This window comes from Schistocerca cancellata, chromosome 10 (genome assembly GCF_023864275.1).
Source record: "Schistocerca cancellata isolate TAMUIC-IGC-003103 chromosome 10, iqSchCanc2.1, whole genome shotgun sequence".
Classification (NCBI taxonomy): Eukaryota; Metazoa; Arthropoda; class Insecta; order Orthoptera; family Acrididae; genus Schistocerca; species Schistocerca cancellata.
This window is the reverse complement of record NC_064635.1, coordinates 182,042,064-182,059,553: the sequence shown is the minus strand read 5'-3', so window position 1 is coordinate 182,059,553 and position 17,490 is coordinate 182,042,064. Positions and strand designations below refer to the sequence as shown.

Genomic DNA, 17,490 nt, shown 5'->3' with positions numbered 1-17,490 from the left:
CTGAAGAATAATATTTAGAAAATTACAGCTTAACAAAAAGATTAGGATATTTTATGTAAATGCAGTATGTGTGGGTAGCTATGAAGTTATTACTGTCATCTAAAAAACTAGAGTTTTGTAACTAATTTTGTGTTGTTTTCAGGTACGTGTCTGTAGATATGGCACACACTGAAATCCCCATGCCACCATATCGTAGCACACTGACACAAGAGCAAAAATAAAATGGTGCTGTGCCATTTTACCCCTCTCTTAGTGCGCCAAAGTATGGTGACATGGGGATTCCAGTGTGTATCATATCTATAAACGAACCTGCAGACAACAAAAAATTAAGTAAACAACTCTATTTTTTTAGGTGACCATAAAAACTTTATACCTACCCCTTGTGTGTATCAAGCACATAATAAAAATAAATAAAATAAAAATAAAAAACAGTTTTATGTTAAGGGGCATATAAGAGCAAGTGTAGCAGTTCCACTTTGCTACATTTCATCCTTAACTTGTTCATTATTTACAAACCACTGAAGACCTTCCAAGGCCAAGTTTATGATGTTGCTCACATTCCAGGCTTTGGGATGACTGAATCGTCTCCTGTGGTGACCGTGATGCCCCTGGACAGGCCCACCAGCAAGTATGACAGCTGTGGCCAACTGGCCCCTGGTACGAAGGCTCGCATTGTCTCGCTGAAGGACGGCACCGACCAGGGTCCTGGCGAAACTGGCGAGCTCCTCGTAAAGGGTCCACAGGTGAGGCACACTTCTGTAACAGTTGCACCAATTTCTGGCAGTGACTGTCTAGACAAATGGGTAAAAGTACACTTTATTTATTTAAAACAATGAAAACTCCAGGTTGGCATTCTAGTCCAAGCTGTCAGAGAGGGTAGTCATGCGTGTGTGAAGAGTGCTTGTTTGTGTGAATGAATGTGTGTTTGCTTTTGTTACCGAAGAATGCTTTGGCTGAAAGCTGTGTGTAAGAGTCTTTTCATTGTGCCTGTCTGCAACTCAGGATGTCATCCTTATGGTGAGTAGCAGTCTATCTTTTCCTTTGCCGGCCGGGGTGGCAGAGCGGTTCTAGGCGCTACAGTCTAGAACCGCGTGACCGCTACAGTTTCAGGTTCGAATCCTGCCTTGGGCATGGATGTGTGTGATGTCCTTAGGTTAGTTAGGTTTAAGTAGTTCTAAATTCTAGGGGACTGATGACCTCAGAAGTTAAGTCCCATAGTGCTCAGAGCCATTTTTATCTTTTCCTTTATTTATTGTAGATTCTTATTCCATAGATCCAATAGCACATGTAAATGCAAGGAGTGGAACATGTCAAAACATGTATTTTATTAAATGGGTGTAATTTATATTACATTAATTTACAAATAAGTCATTTTCAATTACACACAAAAATAAAAAGGGGCCTAATTATGACTTATAGAACATAATTAAGAGATCACATAAAGATACAGCTTGATTTATCTGCTACGAAAGACTAGTAATATGTGTTGCAGAACATAAAATGATAGTTTTTATATAATACACACAGTTAACACAGAAACATCAAACTCATATGCATGGTCTATTTGTCTGTTAAAAAACGCATCTAGAGAATAAAAAGCTTCAGGCAAAAACTCTTTTAATTTGCTGTCAAATAATTTACTACAGTATGAATATTACAAAATTAAGTGAAACTATCTGTGCAAGGTCAGCATCTTCCAGTGAGCAAGGCCACATCACATATCATAAACCATAATCTGATGTGTGGAAACAGCTACAAAATGAGCATAGCTGCATGTTTGAATAGCTTTAAACTTGTTTTCTAACAACTTCCCAATGTCGACCTCAATTCTTTGAACTACCACTGAGTTAATAAATCTTTGCACATGGATTTAGAATGAAAAACAAAAACAAAAAAAGATTTCTTAAGCATACTCGTGAGTATGCCTTGCTGTTCCAGTAGTTGGTAATTAGACACTCTTATTCTCTCACATGTGTTATTCGTAAAGTTAAAAGGAGAGGGTATGGCAGGCCAGTATTTATTTACTGGAGGCTAAATTCTACTGCTGTGAATAGGCAAGACAGAAGTAGAAAAAAATTAGACCTTCAAGTTTAATAACAAAAATAATGTAGTGGTCTTCAACACCACTCACACTCTTAGTGGACCACACCTGAACTGACCAAGATAAGTAAAAATTTAGTATTTTTATGCTGCACGTTCTGGAACTGCACATACTTAAATTCAACAACAACAGGAAAACAATGGAAAGTCCGTGAAGGAATAAGAACAATCTGGAAAGGATAGACTCCTACACACTCCATACAGGAGCTCTTGAGTCACAGACAGAAATGTTGAAAAAGACTGCTAAAATACACACTGAGGCAACAAAAGTCATGCAGTAGCAATGTGCACAACCACAGGTGATGGTAGTATCACATACACAAGGTATAAAAGGGCACTACATTCACAAAGCTGTCATTTGTACTCAGGTAATTCATGTGAGAAGTTTTCCGAAGGGATTACGGTCTCACGGCAGAAATTGACAGGCTTTGAACACGGAGTGGTAATTGGAGCTAGACGCATGGGACATTCTAATTTGGAAATCATTAGGCAATTCAATATTCTGAGATTAACAGTGTCGAGAGTGTACCAAGAATACTACATTTCAGGCATTGCCTCTCAACACTGACAGTGCAGTGGCCAATGGCCTTTACTTAATGACTGAGAACAGGGGGGGTTTGCTTAGAGTTGTCAGTGCTAACAGACGTCTGACACTTAATTAAATAACCACAGAAATCAATGTGGACTGAGCGAGGTGGCGCAGTGGTTAGCACACTGGACTCACATTCGGGAGGATGACAGTTCAATCCCCTGTCCAGCCATCCTGATTTAGGTTTTCCGTGATTTCCCTAAATCGCTCCAGGCAGATGCTGGGATGGTTCCTTTGAAAGGGCACGGCCGACTTCCTTCCCGAATCCGATGAGACTGATGACCTCGCTGTATGGTCTATAGGTTTATAAGGCGATGATCAGTTTTTAGATGGTAGATTGTGGTTCTTTCTGCAGATGTAAGGTTAGTTTGGATGTTGAGGGATTTGGGGAATAATGGTGAGGAAAGGTTCAGGGTTAAGAAATTCTGGTAAGCTAACAGGGGGTGATTTGGGGGCAGTGGTGGAGGAGTGAACTGAGTCAGGCAGGGTTCATCATTGGTCTTTGGTTGAGTCTGATTGTTAGGGTTGGTGGCGAAAAAGTGTTTCCACTGTGGGGACTGGGAGAAGGAGAGAAGATCTTTAACAAATCCTGCATTACTGAATTTGGGAGTGGGGGCTAAAGGTGAGACCTTTGAAAAGGCCTGATACTTTTGCAGAGCTAAGGCTTTTGGAGGAAAGGTTCATGACTGTGTTTAGGGTCTGTTTAGGTTCTGAATTATGTGTGGTTGTGGGAGGGCATTCTGGAGTGTGGGGTAAATTAGCAGGTGTCAGCTATGAGGGATGTGGGAGACACTTGGAGGTTGCTGTAAATGTGGTGGACAGTGGTAATCCAAGGTGGGAGTAGAAAGTGAGCAGGATGGAGAGTCTTTTGAGGTGGGATTGTACATGTTGCTCTAGTTCCTGGAGAGCAGGTACTGCGAGGAGGTTTGGGCCTGATTGATTTGGTTTTGCAGGACTGTTGATGAGGGCTAAGGATTGGTGAAATCTGAACGGATGGAGGTCATTGTGGAAGGAAGGTTTGCAGCTGGAGATGGGTAATTTAATGATAAGGTCACTTAGAGGGATTACATGAGCCAAGTAACAACTCAGGAACAGTATGTTGGACTGTGTTCTGACTAGGAATAAGGAAACTTTTCTGTATTGACACAAATAGAAGGAGCAAGGATCCATGATGGTGGAAAAAGCACATAAAAATATGTAAATAACATAAAATTATGTGTGAAAAAATTTGAAAAATTCTCTGGGACACCTGGGAAAAATCACGAAAAGGTTGAAATGGATCAAATAAGGGGAAACAAAATTAAATCTGAGGGAGTAGGTTGATAATGAAAAGTGAAAACCAAGTGAAATTGGACACATTAGAAAGTTTTAAGTGATAATTTGTCCTAAAAACATAAGGAGTTCCTCTGCAGAAATAATTTAACTGTAAATTTTTAATTTTCTTTGCTACCTGTTAGACATTTTATATTGTTAGGCAATTAATCAAAGATTTTTTGGATCACTTTTTCCCATCTTGCTGAAGAATGGGGGTATCAGGTAAAATCAATGTATAGGACACAGGGAAAAGAAAAATATATACAAATTGTACAGAAAAGAAGCAAATGCTCTGAAACCTGATTCAGGAGACAAGCACTTGTAAGAAGGCAAATTAATATCACTATGGAAAAATTCAAAATATAATGCAATGATGATGTGTAGATGCAGTCATAAAAAAATACAAATCCTGCTGCATTAAACATTAAATGCATGTTGCAAATTCCTGTAATGAGTAATGCTCCACCATTGTTAAACACTCATGAACTGCAAACATACATAAATTCCACAGACAATTGTGTATTTTTTAAAGGTACCACCACAAACAGCAATGCGACATTCAGTGGTTTGTTGTTAAAAATAAGCAATACATTTTGGCTGGCATTATCGGTCATAAAGACTGAAATCCTTTATTTTACAGATCAATTTTGGTCACTGTGTGACTATCTTCAGTGCTAACTGTTCAAACCTTGTAGGCCCATATCATAATAACATAACATTTCCTATGAGGTGTAACATGCACTGTGATGATTACTTCCAACAGATATCTTCACTGTTACTGCATACAATAATTTTGGAATTACAGAAGAGCCTATCTTGTCTAGACAAGAAATTACAGAAGAACCAATCTTTTATAGACAAGATATGCCCTTCATAATTTCTGAATTATTGTATGCATTAAAACTGAAGATATCTGTTGAAAGTAATCATCACAGTACATGTTGCACCTCACAGAAAATGTTGTGTTATTTTGATATGGGCATACAAGTTTCAAATAGTTAGCACTGAAGATGGTCACACAGTGACTGAAATCAGTCTGTCAAATAGAGGATTTCAATCTTTATGACTGATGCTGCCATTTGTCCAAAATACACTGACAGTAGCATAGTTGTCATGCACACAGTTCCCAATGGAATTGAACATAAAAAAAAAAAAACAGAAGCAATTTACAAACACAGATCTCAGAAGTATTGCTTATTAAATACCTCCCACTGAATGAAATATTTATTTCTGAATACTTTGCAGCTATAGCTGTACTCCACAAGCCACCTTACAAAATGGTTCAAATGGCTCTGAGCACTATGGGACTCAACTGCTGTGGTCATCAGTCCCCTAGAACTTAGAACTAATTAAACCGAACTAACCTAAGGACATCACATACATCTATGATGCCCGAGGCAGGATTCGAACCTGCGACCATAGCAGCAGCGCAGCTCTGGACTGGATCACCTAGAACCGCACGACCACCGCAGCCAGCAAGGCACCTTACAGTGTGTGGCAGAGGGTACTTTGGGTATCACAATTTTTTCTCCCTTTTCCTCTTCCAGTTGAGAATGGTTTGTAGGAAGAAAGATAGGAGATAAGCCTCTGTCTGAGCTCAAACCTCTGTAAATTTAGCTTCAAGATCTTTTTGCAAGACACACATAGGTAGAAGCAATATATTCATTGAATCTTCCAGGAACATATGTGCTCTGAACTTTACCAGTAAACCACACCATGATACAGAATGCCTCTAGTGCAGTGACTGCCTTTGGAATTGGCTGAGCATCTCCATAATGGTTTTGCACTTACTAAATGATCCCTTAATTAAACAAACTTCTCTTCTTTGCATCTTCTCTATTTCCTCTATCAGTGCTATCTGGTATGGTTCCCATATTGATGAGCAATATTTAGGTATAAGTTGAACAAGGGTTTTGGAAACCACTTCCTTTGTAGATGACCTGCATTTCATGAGGATTCTTTTAATGAATCTCAGCCTGGCACCTACCTTATCTGTAATTATGTAATCATACAATAATTTGTCTTTCTACCTTTTTATGCACTCTATGTTACATTTGTTTATGTTGAAAATTAACTGCCAATCCCAGCAGCAAGCACCAATCCTCTGTTGGTCTTCCCACTTTTTGCTACAAGTTGCTCTTTGTACAACAGCTTCTTCCTGAAAAATCCTGATCTATATATATTTTGTGAAAAGTAATGGTCCTATAACATTCCCTTGGGATACACCAAAAGTTAATTTTATGACTTAAGATTTCTCTCTGCTAAGAATGACATGCTGTGTTCTGTTTGTTAGAAACTTTTAAATCCAACTACATTGCTGGTCTGGTATTCTGTGCACTTATATTTTGTTCATTAGGTTTCAACACGGAACTGAACTGAACACTTTCTGAAAGTAAAAGAACATGACATCAAGTTGGGTTCTGGGATAAATTGATTTGTAGATCTCATGGATGAAAAGAGTGAGCTGGGTTTCATACAATTATTGTTTTCGGAACCCATATTGATTCTTACAGTGGAGATTTTTCAGTGTGAAGAAATGTCATAACATACAAACATAAAAAATATTCCAAAATTCTACATCCGATAAACATCAGAGATATAGGCACGTAGTTTTGTGGATCTGTTTAATGATTCTTCTTGAAAATGGGAATGACCTGACATTTTTCCAAACATTTTGAATGCTTCTGTTCTCTGTTGGTTCTATACCTCAATATAGTCAATTTCTACATTTGGTTTTTAATAGTTTTTATTGCTAATAATAAAAATCAAATTCAGCTCAACTATTATGTACATAATCACAGTACAAGATACAAAAATAATTTTCATATAGATTTTCTCTCCTTGTCTAGGTTCAAAGTATGGTTATGTATTCTGGTGTTAAGGTGTTCAACAAGCTCCTACATAAACATAAAGCAAGAAATTGTGAATCCCCTACAGATTAGCATCAAAATCAAACATTCCTCATTAGTTGCTCTTACCCAAATTATACGAATGTTTGGATTTGAGGGGTGGAAAGCTCTGTTAGCTGCATGGCAATTAGCAGTGTTCACTGGAAGCTACATGACAAGTAGTAATGTTTTGTAAAAAGATGTGTGTACTTATGGCTGTAGATAATTATTTTCTTTGAAACATACTGTTGCACTTAAATAAATATTAATCTAAAACAGCAGCCATCTAATACAGCTAAAGAAGAAGTAGCTTTGATCAAAGTGACACCTTTTTTCTAATTTAAGTGCTGTACACATGCACAGAGCAAGCTGGTGCAGTGGTTAGCACACTGGACTCGCATTGCAGAGGACATTGGTTCAAACCTGTGTCCAACCATCCTGATTTAGGTTTTCCATGATTTTCCTAAATTGCTTCAGGCAAATGCCAGGATAGTTCCTTTGAAAGGGCACGGCTGACTTCCTTCCCCATCCTTCTCTAATCCGATGGGACTGATGACCTCACTGTTCAGTCCCCTCCACTGAACTGACCAACCAGCTATAAGCAAGCAGAACATTAAGCTGTATAATGATAGTTTATTTTCATTTCTCCATTGTTGTCAGTGGAAGAATCACAGAAGCACTAACCTGCATTGCATTTACTACGTGATAAATTACAAACTTCCTCATCTGCACTTCATTGATATATCCACACAACATACATGATAAATTATGGAATACTCATTCCATCGTGTGAACCTAGGAAACCAGTCAAATCTTCACTGAAGACCCAGACAAATTGGTACACCTGCCTAATATCACGTAAGGCATCCACGAGTATGCAGAAGGGCCGCAACATGACGTGGCATGAACTTGACTAATGTCTGAAGTAGTGCTGTAGGGAATTGACACCATGAATCCTGCAGGACTGTCCATAAATCCATAAGAGTATGAGGGGATGGAGATCTCTTCTGAACAGCACGCTGCAAGGCAACACAGATATGCTCAATAATATTCATGTCTGGGGAGTTTGGTGGCCAGCGGAAGTGTTTAAACTCAGAAGAGTCTTCCTGGAGCCATTCTGAATGTGTGGGCATGTCACATTGTCCTTCTGGAATTGCTCAAGTCCATCTGAATGCACAATGGACATGAATGGATGAAGGTTATCAGACAGGATGCTTACATAAGTGTTACCTGTCAGAGTCATATCTAGATGTATCAGGGGTTCCATACCACTCCAATTGCACTCACCCCACACCACTAAAGAGCCTCCACCAGCTTGAACAGCCCCTGCTCACATGCAGGGTCCATGGATTCATGAGGTTTTCTCCATAACCATACACGCCCAGCCACTCAATACAGTTTGAAACGAGACTCATCCGATCAGGCAACATGTTTCCAGTCATCTACAGTCCAATGTCAGTGTTGGCATGCAGGCAAGGCATAAAGCTTTGTGTCATGCAGTCATCAAGGGTATACAAGTGCACCTTCAGCTCTGAAAGCCCATATTGATGATGTTTCGTTGAATGGTTTGCAAGCTGACACTTGTTTATGGTCCAGCATTGAAATCTGCAGCAATCTACAGAAAGGTTGCACTTCTATCATGTTGAACAATTCTCTTCAGTCATTGTTGGTCCCATTCTTGCATGATATTTTTCTGGCTGCAGTGATGTCAGAGATTCAGTGTTTTACTGGATTCCTGATACTCACAGTACACTTGTGAAAGGGTTGTACAGGAAAATCCCCACTTCATAATACCTTGGATATGCTGTGTGGCATTGCTTATGCACCAAATATAACTCCATAACTCCATATATATATATATATATATATATATATATATATATATATATATATATATATATATATATATATAATAGAGGGAAACATTCCACGTGGGAAAAATATATCTAAAAAGAAAGTGTGTGTATGTTTGTGTTTGTTTGTGTGTCTATCGACCTGCCAGCGCTTTTGTTTGGTAAGTCTCATCATCTTTCTTTATATATATATATATATATATATATATATATATATATATATATATATATATATATATATATATATATATACCTAAAAACAAAGATGATGTGACTTACCAAATGAAAGTGCTGGCAGGTCGACAGACACATAAACGAACACAAACATACACACAAAATTCAAGCTTTCGCAACAAACTGTTGCCTCATCAGGAAAGAGGGAAGGAGAGGGAAAGACGAAAGGATGTGGGTTTTAAGGGAGAGGGTAAGGAGTCATTCCAGTCCCGGGAGCGGAAAGACTTACCTTAGGGGGAAAAAAGGACGGGTATACACTCACACACACACACTTATCCATCCACACATATACAGACACAAGCAGACATATTTCATATATGTTACATTTCATATATGTTTTTAGGTATATTTTTCCTTCGTGGAATGTTTCCTTCTATTATAACTATATATATATATATATATATATATATATATATATAATAGAGGGAAACATTCCACGTGGGAAAAATATATTTAAAAAGAAAGATGATGAGACTTACCCAACAAAAGCGCTGGCAGGTCGATAGACACACAAATAAACACAAACATACACACAAAACTCAAGCTTTCGCAACAAACTGTTGCCTCATCAGGAAAGAGGGAAGGAGAGGGAAAGACGAAAGGATATGGGTTTTAAGGGAGAGGGTAAGGAGTCATTCCAATCCCGGGAGCGGAAAGACTTACCTTAGGGGGAAAAAAGGACAGGTATACACTCGCACACACACACATATCCATCCATACATACAAGACACAAGCAGACATTTGTAAAGGCAAAGAGTTTGAGCAGAGATGTCAGTCGGGACGGAAGTATAGAGGCAAAGATGATGTTGAAAGACAGGTGAGGTATGAGCGGCGGCAGATTGAAATTAGGAATTAGCGGAGATTGAGGCCTGGCGGATAGCGAGAAGAGAGGATATGCTGAAGGGCAAGTTCCCATCTCCGGAGTTCTGACAGGTTGGTGTTAGTGGGAAGTATCCAGATAACCCGGACGGTGTAACACTGTGCCAAGATGTGCTGGCCGTGCACCAAGGCATGTTTAGCCACAGGGTGATCCTCATTACCAACAAACACTGTCTGCCTGTGTCCATTCATGCGAATGGACAGTTTGTTGCTGGTCATTCCCACATAGAACGCTTCACAGTGTAGGCAGGTCAGTTGGTAAATCACGTGGGTGCTTTCACACGTGGCTCTGCCTTTGATCGTGTACACCTTCCGGGTTACAGGACTGGAATAGGTGGTGGTGGGAGGGTGCATGGGACAGGTTTTACACCGGGGGCGGTTACAGGGGTAGGAGCCAGAGGGTAGGGAAGGTGGTTTGGGGATTTCATAGGGATGAACTAAGAAGTTACGAAGGTTAGGTGGACGGCGGAAAGACACTCTTGGTGGAGTGGGGAGGATTTCATGAAGGATGGATCTCATTTCAGGGCAGGATTTGAGGAAGTCGTATCCCTGCTGGAGAGCCACATTCAGAATCTGATCCTGTCCCGGAAAGTATCCTGTCACAAGTGGGGCACTTTTGGGGTTCTTCTGTGGAAGGTTCCAGGTTTGAGGAGATGAGGAAGTGGCTCTGGTTATTTGCTTCTGTACCAGGTCGGGAGGGTAGTTACGGGATGCAAAAGCTGTTTTCAGGTTGTTGGTGTAATGGTTCAAGGATTCCGGACTGGAGCAGATTCGTTTGCCACGAAGAAAGACAGGTGCCTCCGGAAAGGCAACTCACTCACCCTTCACAACCTTTCCAGCAAACCTCAACCTCCTCTCATTGCACACAAACCCAGTCTCTCCCATCTACTCAATCTCCCACTTCCAGCTCCACTCCCTCCAAAACCTCAAAACTCCAATCAACACAATCTGGAACCACAACACCCCAATTCAGTAGTTAACCTCTCCTCCAAACCTCTTTCCCAATCCGAAACCTCTGTCCTATCCAAAGGCCTCACCTTCAGCCCCACTCCCAGATTTAACCAAACAGCCCTTGTCAAAGATTTACTGTCCTACAGCCGTACTCTCTGCTGGAAATATCACTTTGCCACGAAGAAAAATGATCCTAATCCTACTCCCAATGATCCAACTCCCCAAGATACTATCCAAATTGAACCATGCCTGGAACAGTTCCGTCCTCCGTCACAGCGGGACCCACCTCCTCTTCCTCAAAATCACCCTCTCCTAACCTTCCAGGAATTTCTGACTTCCAGCCTTGCCTCTCAATCCTTCTTAAAAAACCTTAATCCTACTCCCAACATCACCACTGCTGAAGCCCAGGCTATCCGTGATCTGAAGGCCGACCAATCCATCGTCATTCTTCCGGCGGACAAGGGTTCCACGACTGTGGTACTTGATCGTCGGGAGTATGTGGCTGAGGGACTGCGTCAGCTTTCAGACAACACTACTTACAAAGTTTGCCATGGTAATCCCATTCCTGATGTCCAGGCGGAGCTTCAAGGAATCCTCAGAACCTTAGGCCCCCTACAAAACCTTTCACCTGACTCCATCAACCTCCTGACCCCACCAACACCCCGCACCCCCACCTTCTACCTTCTTCCCAAAATTCACAAACCCAATCATCCCGGCCGTCCCATTGTAGCTGGTTACCAAGCCCCCACAGAACGCATCTCCGCCTACGTAGATCAACACCTTCAACCCATTACTTGCAGTCTCCCATCCTTCATCAAAGACACCAACCACTTTCTCGAACGCCTGGAATCCCTACCCAGTCTGTTACCCCCGGAAACCATCCTTGTAACCATTGATGCCACTTCCTTATACACAAATATTCCGCATGTCCAGGGCCTCGCTGCGATGGAGCACTTCCTTTCACGCCGATCACCTGCCGCCCTACCTAAAACCTCTTTCCTCATTACCTTAGCCAGCTTCATCCTGACCCACAACTTCTTCACTTTTGAAGGCCAGACATACCAACAATTAAAGGGAACAGCCATGGGTACCAGGATGGCCCCCTCGTACGCCAACCTATTCATGGGTCGCTTAGAGGAAGCCTTCTTGGTTACCCAGGCCTGCCAACCCAAAGTTTGGTACAGATTTATTGATGACATTTTCATGATCTGGACTCACAGTGAAGAAGAACTCCAGAATTTCCTCTCCAACCTCAACTCCTTTGGTTCCATCAGATTCACCTGGTCCTACTCTAAATCCCATGCCACTTTCCTTGACGTTGACCTCCACCTGTCCAATGGCCAGCTTCACACGTCCGTCCACATCAAACCCACCAACAAGCAACAGTACCTCCATTATGACAGCTGCCACCCATTCCACATCAAACGGTCCCTTCCCTACAGCCTAGGTCTTCGTGGCAAACGAATCTGCTCCAGTCCGGAATCCTTGAACCATTACACCAACAACCTGAAAACAGCTTTTGCATCCCGTAACTACCCTCCCGACCTGGTACAGAAGCAAATAACCAGAGCCACTTCCTCATCTCCTCAAACCCGGAACCTTCCACAGAAGAACCCCAAAAGTGCCCCACTTGTGACAGGATACTTTCCGGGACTGGATCAGATTCTGAATGTGGCTCTCCAGCAGGGATACGACTTCCTCAAATCCTGCCCTGAAATGAGATCCATCCTTCATGAAATCCTCCCCACTCCACCAAGAGTGTCTTTCCGCCGTCCACCTAACCTTCGTAACTTCTTAGTTCATCCCTATGAAATCCCCAAACCACCTTCCCTACCCTCTGGCTCCTACCCCTGTAACCGCCCCCGGTGTAAAACCTGTCCCATGCACCCTCCCACCACCACCTATTCCAGTCCTGTAACCCGGAAGGTGTACACGATCAAAGGCAGAGCCACGTGTGAAAGCACCCACGTGATTTACCAACTGACCTGCCTACACTGTGAAGCGTTCTATGTGGGAATGACCAGCAACAAACTGTCCATTCGCATGAATGGACACAGGCAGACAGTGTTTGTTGGTAATGAGGATCACCCTGTGGCTAAACATGCCTTGGTGCACGGCCAGCACATCTTGGCACAGTGTTACACCGTCCGGGTTATCTGGATACTTCCCACTAACACCAACCTGTCAGAACTCCGGAGATGGGAACTTGCCCTTCAGCATATCCTCTCTTCTCGCTATCTGCCAGGCCTCAATCTCCGCTAATTCCTAATTTCAATCTGCCGCCGCTCATACCTCACCTGTCTTTCAACATCATCTTTGCCTCTATACTTCCGTCCCGACTGACATCTCTGCTCAAACTCTTTGCCTTTACAAATGTCTGCTTGTGTCTTGTATGTATGGATGGATATGTGTGTGTGTGCGAGTGTATACCTGTCCTTTTTTCCCCCTAAGGTAAGTCTTTCCGCTCCCGGGATTGGAATGACTCCTTACCCTCTCCCTTAAAACCCATATCCTTTCGTCTTTCCCTCTCCTTCCCTCTTTCCTGATGAGGCAACAGTTTGTTGCGAAAGCTTGAGTTTTGTGTGTATGTTTGTGTTTATTTGTGTGTCTATCGACCTGCCAGCGCTTTTGTTGGGTAAGTCTCATCATCTTTCTTTTTAAATATATATATATATATATATATATTTAAAAAGCAGCCTGCTTGTGTCTTGTATGTGTGGATGGATATGTGTGTGTGTGCGAGTGTATACCTGTCCTTTTTTCCCCCTAAGGTAAGTCTTTCCGCTCCCGGGATTGGAATGACTCCTTACCCTCTCCCTTAAAACCCATATCCTTTTGTCTTTCCTTCTCCTTCCCTCTTTCCTGACGAGGCAACCGTTGGTTGCGAAAGCTAGATTTTGTGTGTATGTTTGTGTTTGTTTGTGTGTCTATCGACCTGCCAGCGCTTTTGTTTGGTAAGTCTCATCATCTTTCTTTTTAAATATATTTTTCCCACGTGGAATGTTTCCCTCTATTATATTCATATATATATATATATATATATATATATATATATATATATATACCTAAAAAGAAAGATGATGTGACTTACCAAATGAAAGTGCTGGCAGGTCGACAGACACACAAACAAACACAAACACACACACAAAATTCAAGCTTTCGCAACAAACTGTTGCCTCATCAGGAAAGAGGGAAGGAGAGGGAAAGACAAAAGGATGTGGGTTTTAAGGGAGAGGGTGAGGAGTCATTCCAGTCCCGGGAGCGGAAAGACTTACCTTAGGGGGAAAAAAGGACGGGTATACACTCGCACACACACACACACATATCCATCCACACATATACAGACACAAGCAGACATATTTAAATTGCCCCAATATATATATATATATAATCTTGATAACCTGCCATTGTAGCAGCAGTAACCGATCTAACAACTGCACCAGATACTTGTTGTCTTACATAGGCATTGCAACCACAGTGCTATATTCTGCTTGTTTACATATCTCTGTATTTGAGTACACATGCCTATATCAGTTTTTTTGGTGCTTCAGTGTATATTGATTCAATGAAATAAATCCATGCAAAGATAGCTATTAACCATTTGTTTCCTACCATATCACTTTACTAAGTAGGTACACGAAAACTTTTTGTAGCAATACATGTGAAACCCAGACTCACTGTGGAACATTGAAATGAATTTTGGTTGGTGTGTTCAATGGTCAGTTTGACTTTTGTATGTGCTGTAAAATTTTTTTTAAGAAGTTGCATAACTCATGCCCTGTAAGTTGTAGAGGTCAGGAGTGAATTCCCTGTATGGTGGTTTGTAGAGCTGCACTGTTAGTGGTCAGGAAGGATTGCAGTTCACCACTCTAAGCATTGTTGCAGTGGTGTGGTGGGTTGATCAAAGATGGTTGTCCAATGTTCCATCATAAAAACAGCAATACCATGTACTTGTTTCAAAATGTGTGCACAGGTTTTAAGGTTATGTAACATTTATTACATTCAACTTGCAATTGTAAATAATATGTCCAATGAAAGAGCAACTCAAACAGTTTTGTTTGTATATGTGTGCACAAAAGGGAGATTATCGAATGAGTAGCCAAACAACATGGTAAATGAGTGAGAGCCTTTCACATGTAGCCCCAAGAAATCAGTTCAGAAGGCAAGTCATGAACCAGAAATTCCATTGATGTCTGTCTGGAGACTTTTAAGGAGGTGCTTGCAACTACATCATCATCATTTGCAGTTGGTGCAAGCTCTAAAGCCTACAGACTATGGTTTACATGTCAGCTTTGCAACCAAAATGTTGCTACATGACAATGAAGTTTCTCTGGATCATGTCCTCTTCAGTGATGAATCGACAGTTTGCCTAAAAACACACATACTGTGCATATCTGGGGGGGTTAGAAAATTCCAACGAGATGGGACAGTTGCAATGAGACTCCCCTAAATTTAATGTTTTTGTGCCATTTCTGGCATAAAGTTTATGGGCCTTTCCTTTTTTGGTGAAGCAACTGTATTTTGATGTGCTAAAACTATGGCTGTTTCCTTAATTGGAAGAAGCTGAACCACAGAACTTAATTTGTGCCACCTCACTGACATAACTCAGTATGCAAATGATTAAACAAAGTTATACACGACTGATGGATTGGCTGCAAGTGGCCAGTTGACAGAGCTGATTTTTCAGGACCTCTACATTCATACACAATATGACATGATACAATTTTTACCTTTGATGGTTCATAAGGGACCATGCTCTGATAACAGCTGATATATATGACTTTAGAGACATCACTGTTGCCAAAAAAATAGTTCAAATGGCTCCTAGCACTATGGGACTTAACTTATGAGGTCATCAGTCCCCTAGAACTTAGAACTACTTAAACCTAACTAACCTAAGGACAGCACACACATCCATGCCTGAGGCAGGATTCGAACCTGCAACTGTAGTGGTCACATGGCTCCAGACTGTAACACCTAGAACCGCTCATCCACACCGGCCGGCATTTTGTTGCAACAATTGTTTCAGATACACTTGTCAAGGTCAGGGATGACTCGATGAATGACAAACTGTGCTCACATCAAACACTTGTAAGAAAACCTGTTTGACTTGCTTATCCATTTGACATATATTTATAATTTTAAGCTGAATGTAATAAATGCTACAAAGCCTTAAAACTGTATATTCATTTTGAAACAAACATTGTGATGGTAATAGATGGCAGCCAACACCCACAAGACAAGGGCTGGAAGTGTGCTTAGCTCAGCAGTGGCCTGCCATAATGGATGGCATGTGGCATCTACATCTACTACATCTACATCTACATCCATACTCCGCAAGCCAACTGACGGTGTGTGGCGGAGGGTACCTTGAGTACCTCTATCAGTTCTCGCTTCTATTCCAGTCTCATATTGTTCATGGAAAGAAGGATTGTCGGTATGCCTCTGTGTGGGCTCTAATCTCTCTGATTTTATCCTCATGGTCTCTTCGCGAGATATACGTAGGAGGGAGCAATATACTGCTTGACCACTCGGTGAAGGCATGTTCTCGAAAGTTCAACAAAAGCCTGTACTGAGCTACTGAGGTCTCTCTCCTGCAGAGTCCTCCACGGGAGCCTATCTATCATCTCCGTAATGCTTTCACGATTACTAAATGATCCTGTAACAAAGCACGCTGCTCTCCATTGGATCTTCTCTATCTCTTCTATAAACCCTATCTGGTACAGATCCCACACTGTTGAGCAGTATTCAAGCAGTGGGCAAACAAGCGTACTGTAACCTACTTCCTTTGTTTTTGGATTGCATTTCCTTAGGATTCTTCCAATGAATCTCAGTCTGGCATCTGCTTTACCGATGATCAAATTTATATGATCATTCCATTTCAAATCACTCCTAATGTGTACTCCCAGATAATTTCTGGAATTAACTGCTTCCAGTCGCTGACCTGCTATATTGTAGCTAAATGATAAGGGATCTTTCTTTCTGTGTATTTGCAGCACATCACACTTGTCTACATTGAGATTCAATTGCCATTCCCTGCACCATGCGTCAATTTGCTGCACATCCTCCTGCTTTTCAGTACAATTTTCAATTGTTACAACCTCTCAATATACCACAGCGTCATCTGCGAAAAGCCTTATGAACTTCCGATGTCATCCACAAGGTCATTTATGTATATTGTGAATAGCAACGGTCCTACAACACTCCCCTGTGGCACACCTGAAATCACTCTTACTTCAGAAGACTTCTCTCCATTGAGAATGACATGCTGCATTCTGTTATCTAGGAACTCTTCAATCCAATCACTCAATTGGTCTGATAGTCCATATGCTCTTACTTTGTTCATTAAACGACTGTGGGGAACTGTATCAAATGCCTTGCGGAAGTCAAGAAACACGGCATCTACCGGGGAACCCATGTCTATGGCCCTCTGAGTCTCGTGGACGAATAGCGCGAGCTGGGTTTAACACAACCATCTTTTTCGAAACCCATGCTGATTCCTACAGAGTAGATTTTGAGTTTCCAGAAAAGTCATTATACTTGAACGTAATACGTGTTCCAAAATTCTACAACTGATCGACATTAGAGATATAGGTCTATAGTTCTGGACATCTGTTCGACATCCCTTCTTGAAAAGAGGGATGACCTGTGCCCTTTTCCAATCCTTTGGAACGCTACGCTC

General features: G+C 41.4%; 1 protein-coding gene across 2 annotated transcripts in view; it reads left to right on the top strand.

Moving 5' to 3' along the window:
- The window catches only part of LOC126106526 (probable 4-coumarate--CoA ligase 1), a 446,932-nt gene that overhangs the window by 344,118 nt on the left and 85,324 nt on the right, over nucleotides 1-17,490 (top strand). For both annotated transcript variants that reach the window (XR_007523361.1, XM_049912853.1), the window contains exon 6: nucleotides 565-743. Coding sequence is in view for 1 of the 2 variants with exons in the window: in XM_049912853.1 (XP_049768810.1) it covers nucleotides 565-743 (179 nt within the window). In the remaining variant the exon portion in view is untranslated. The remainder of the gene's footprint in view (nucleotides 1-564; nucleotides 744-17,490) is intronic.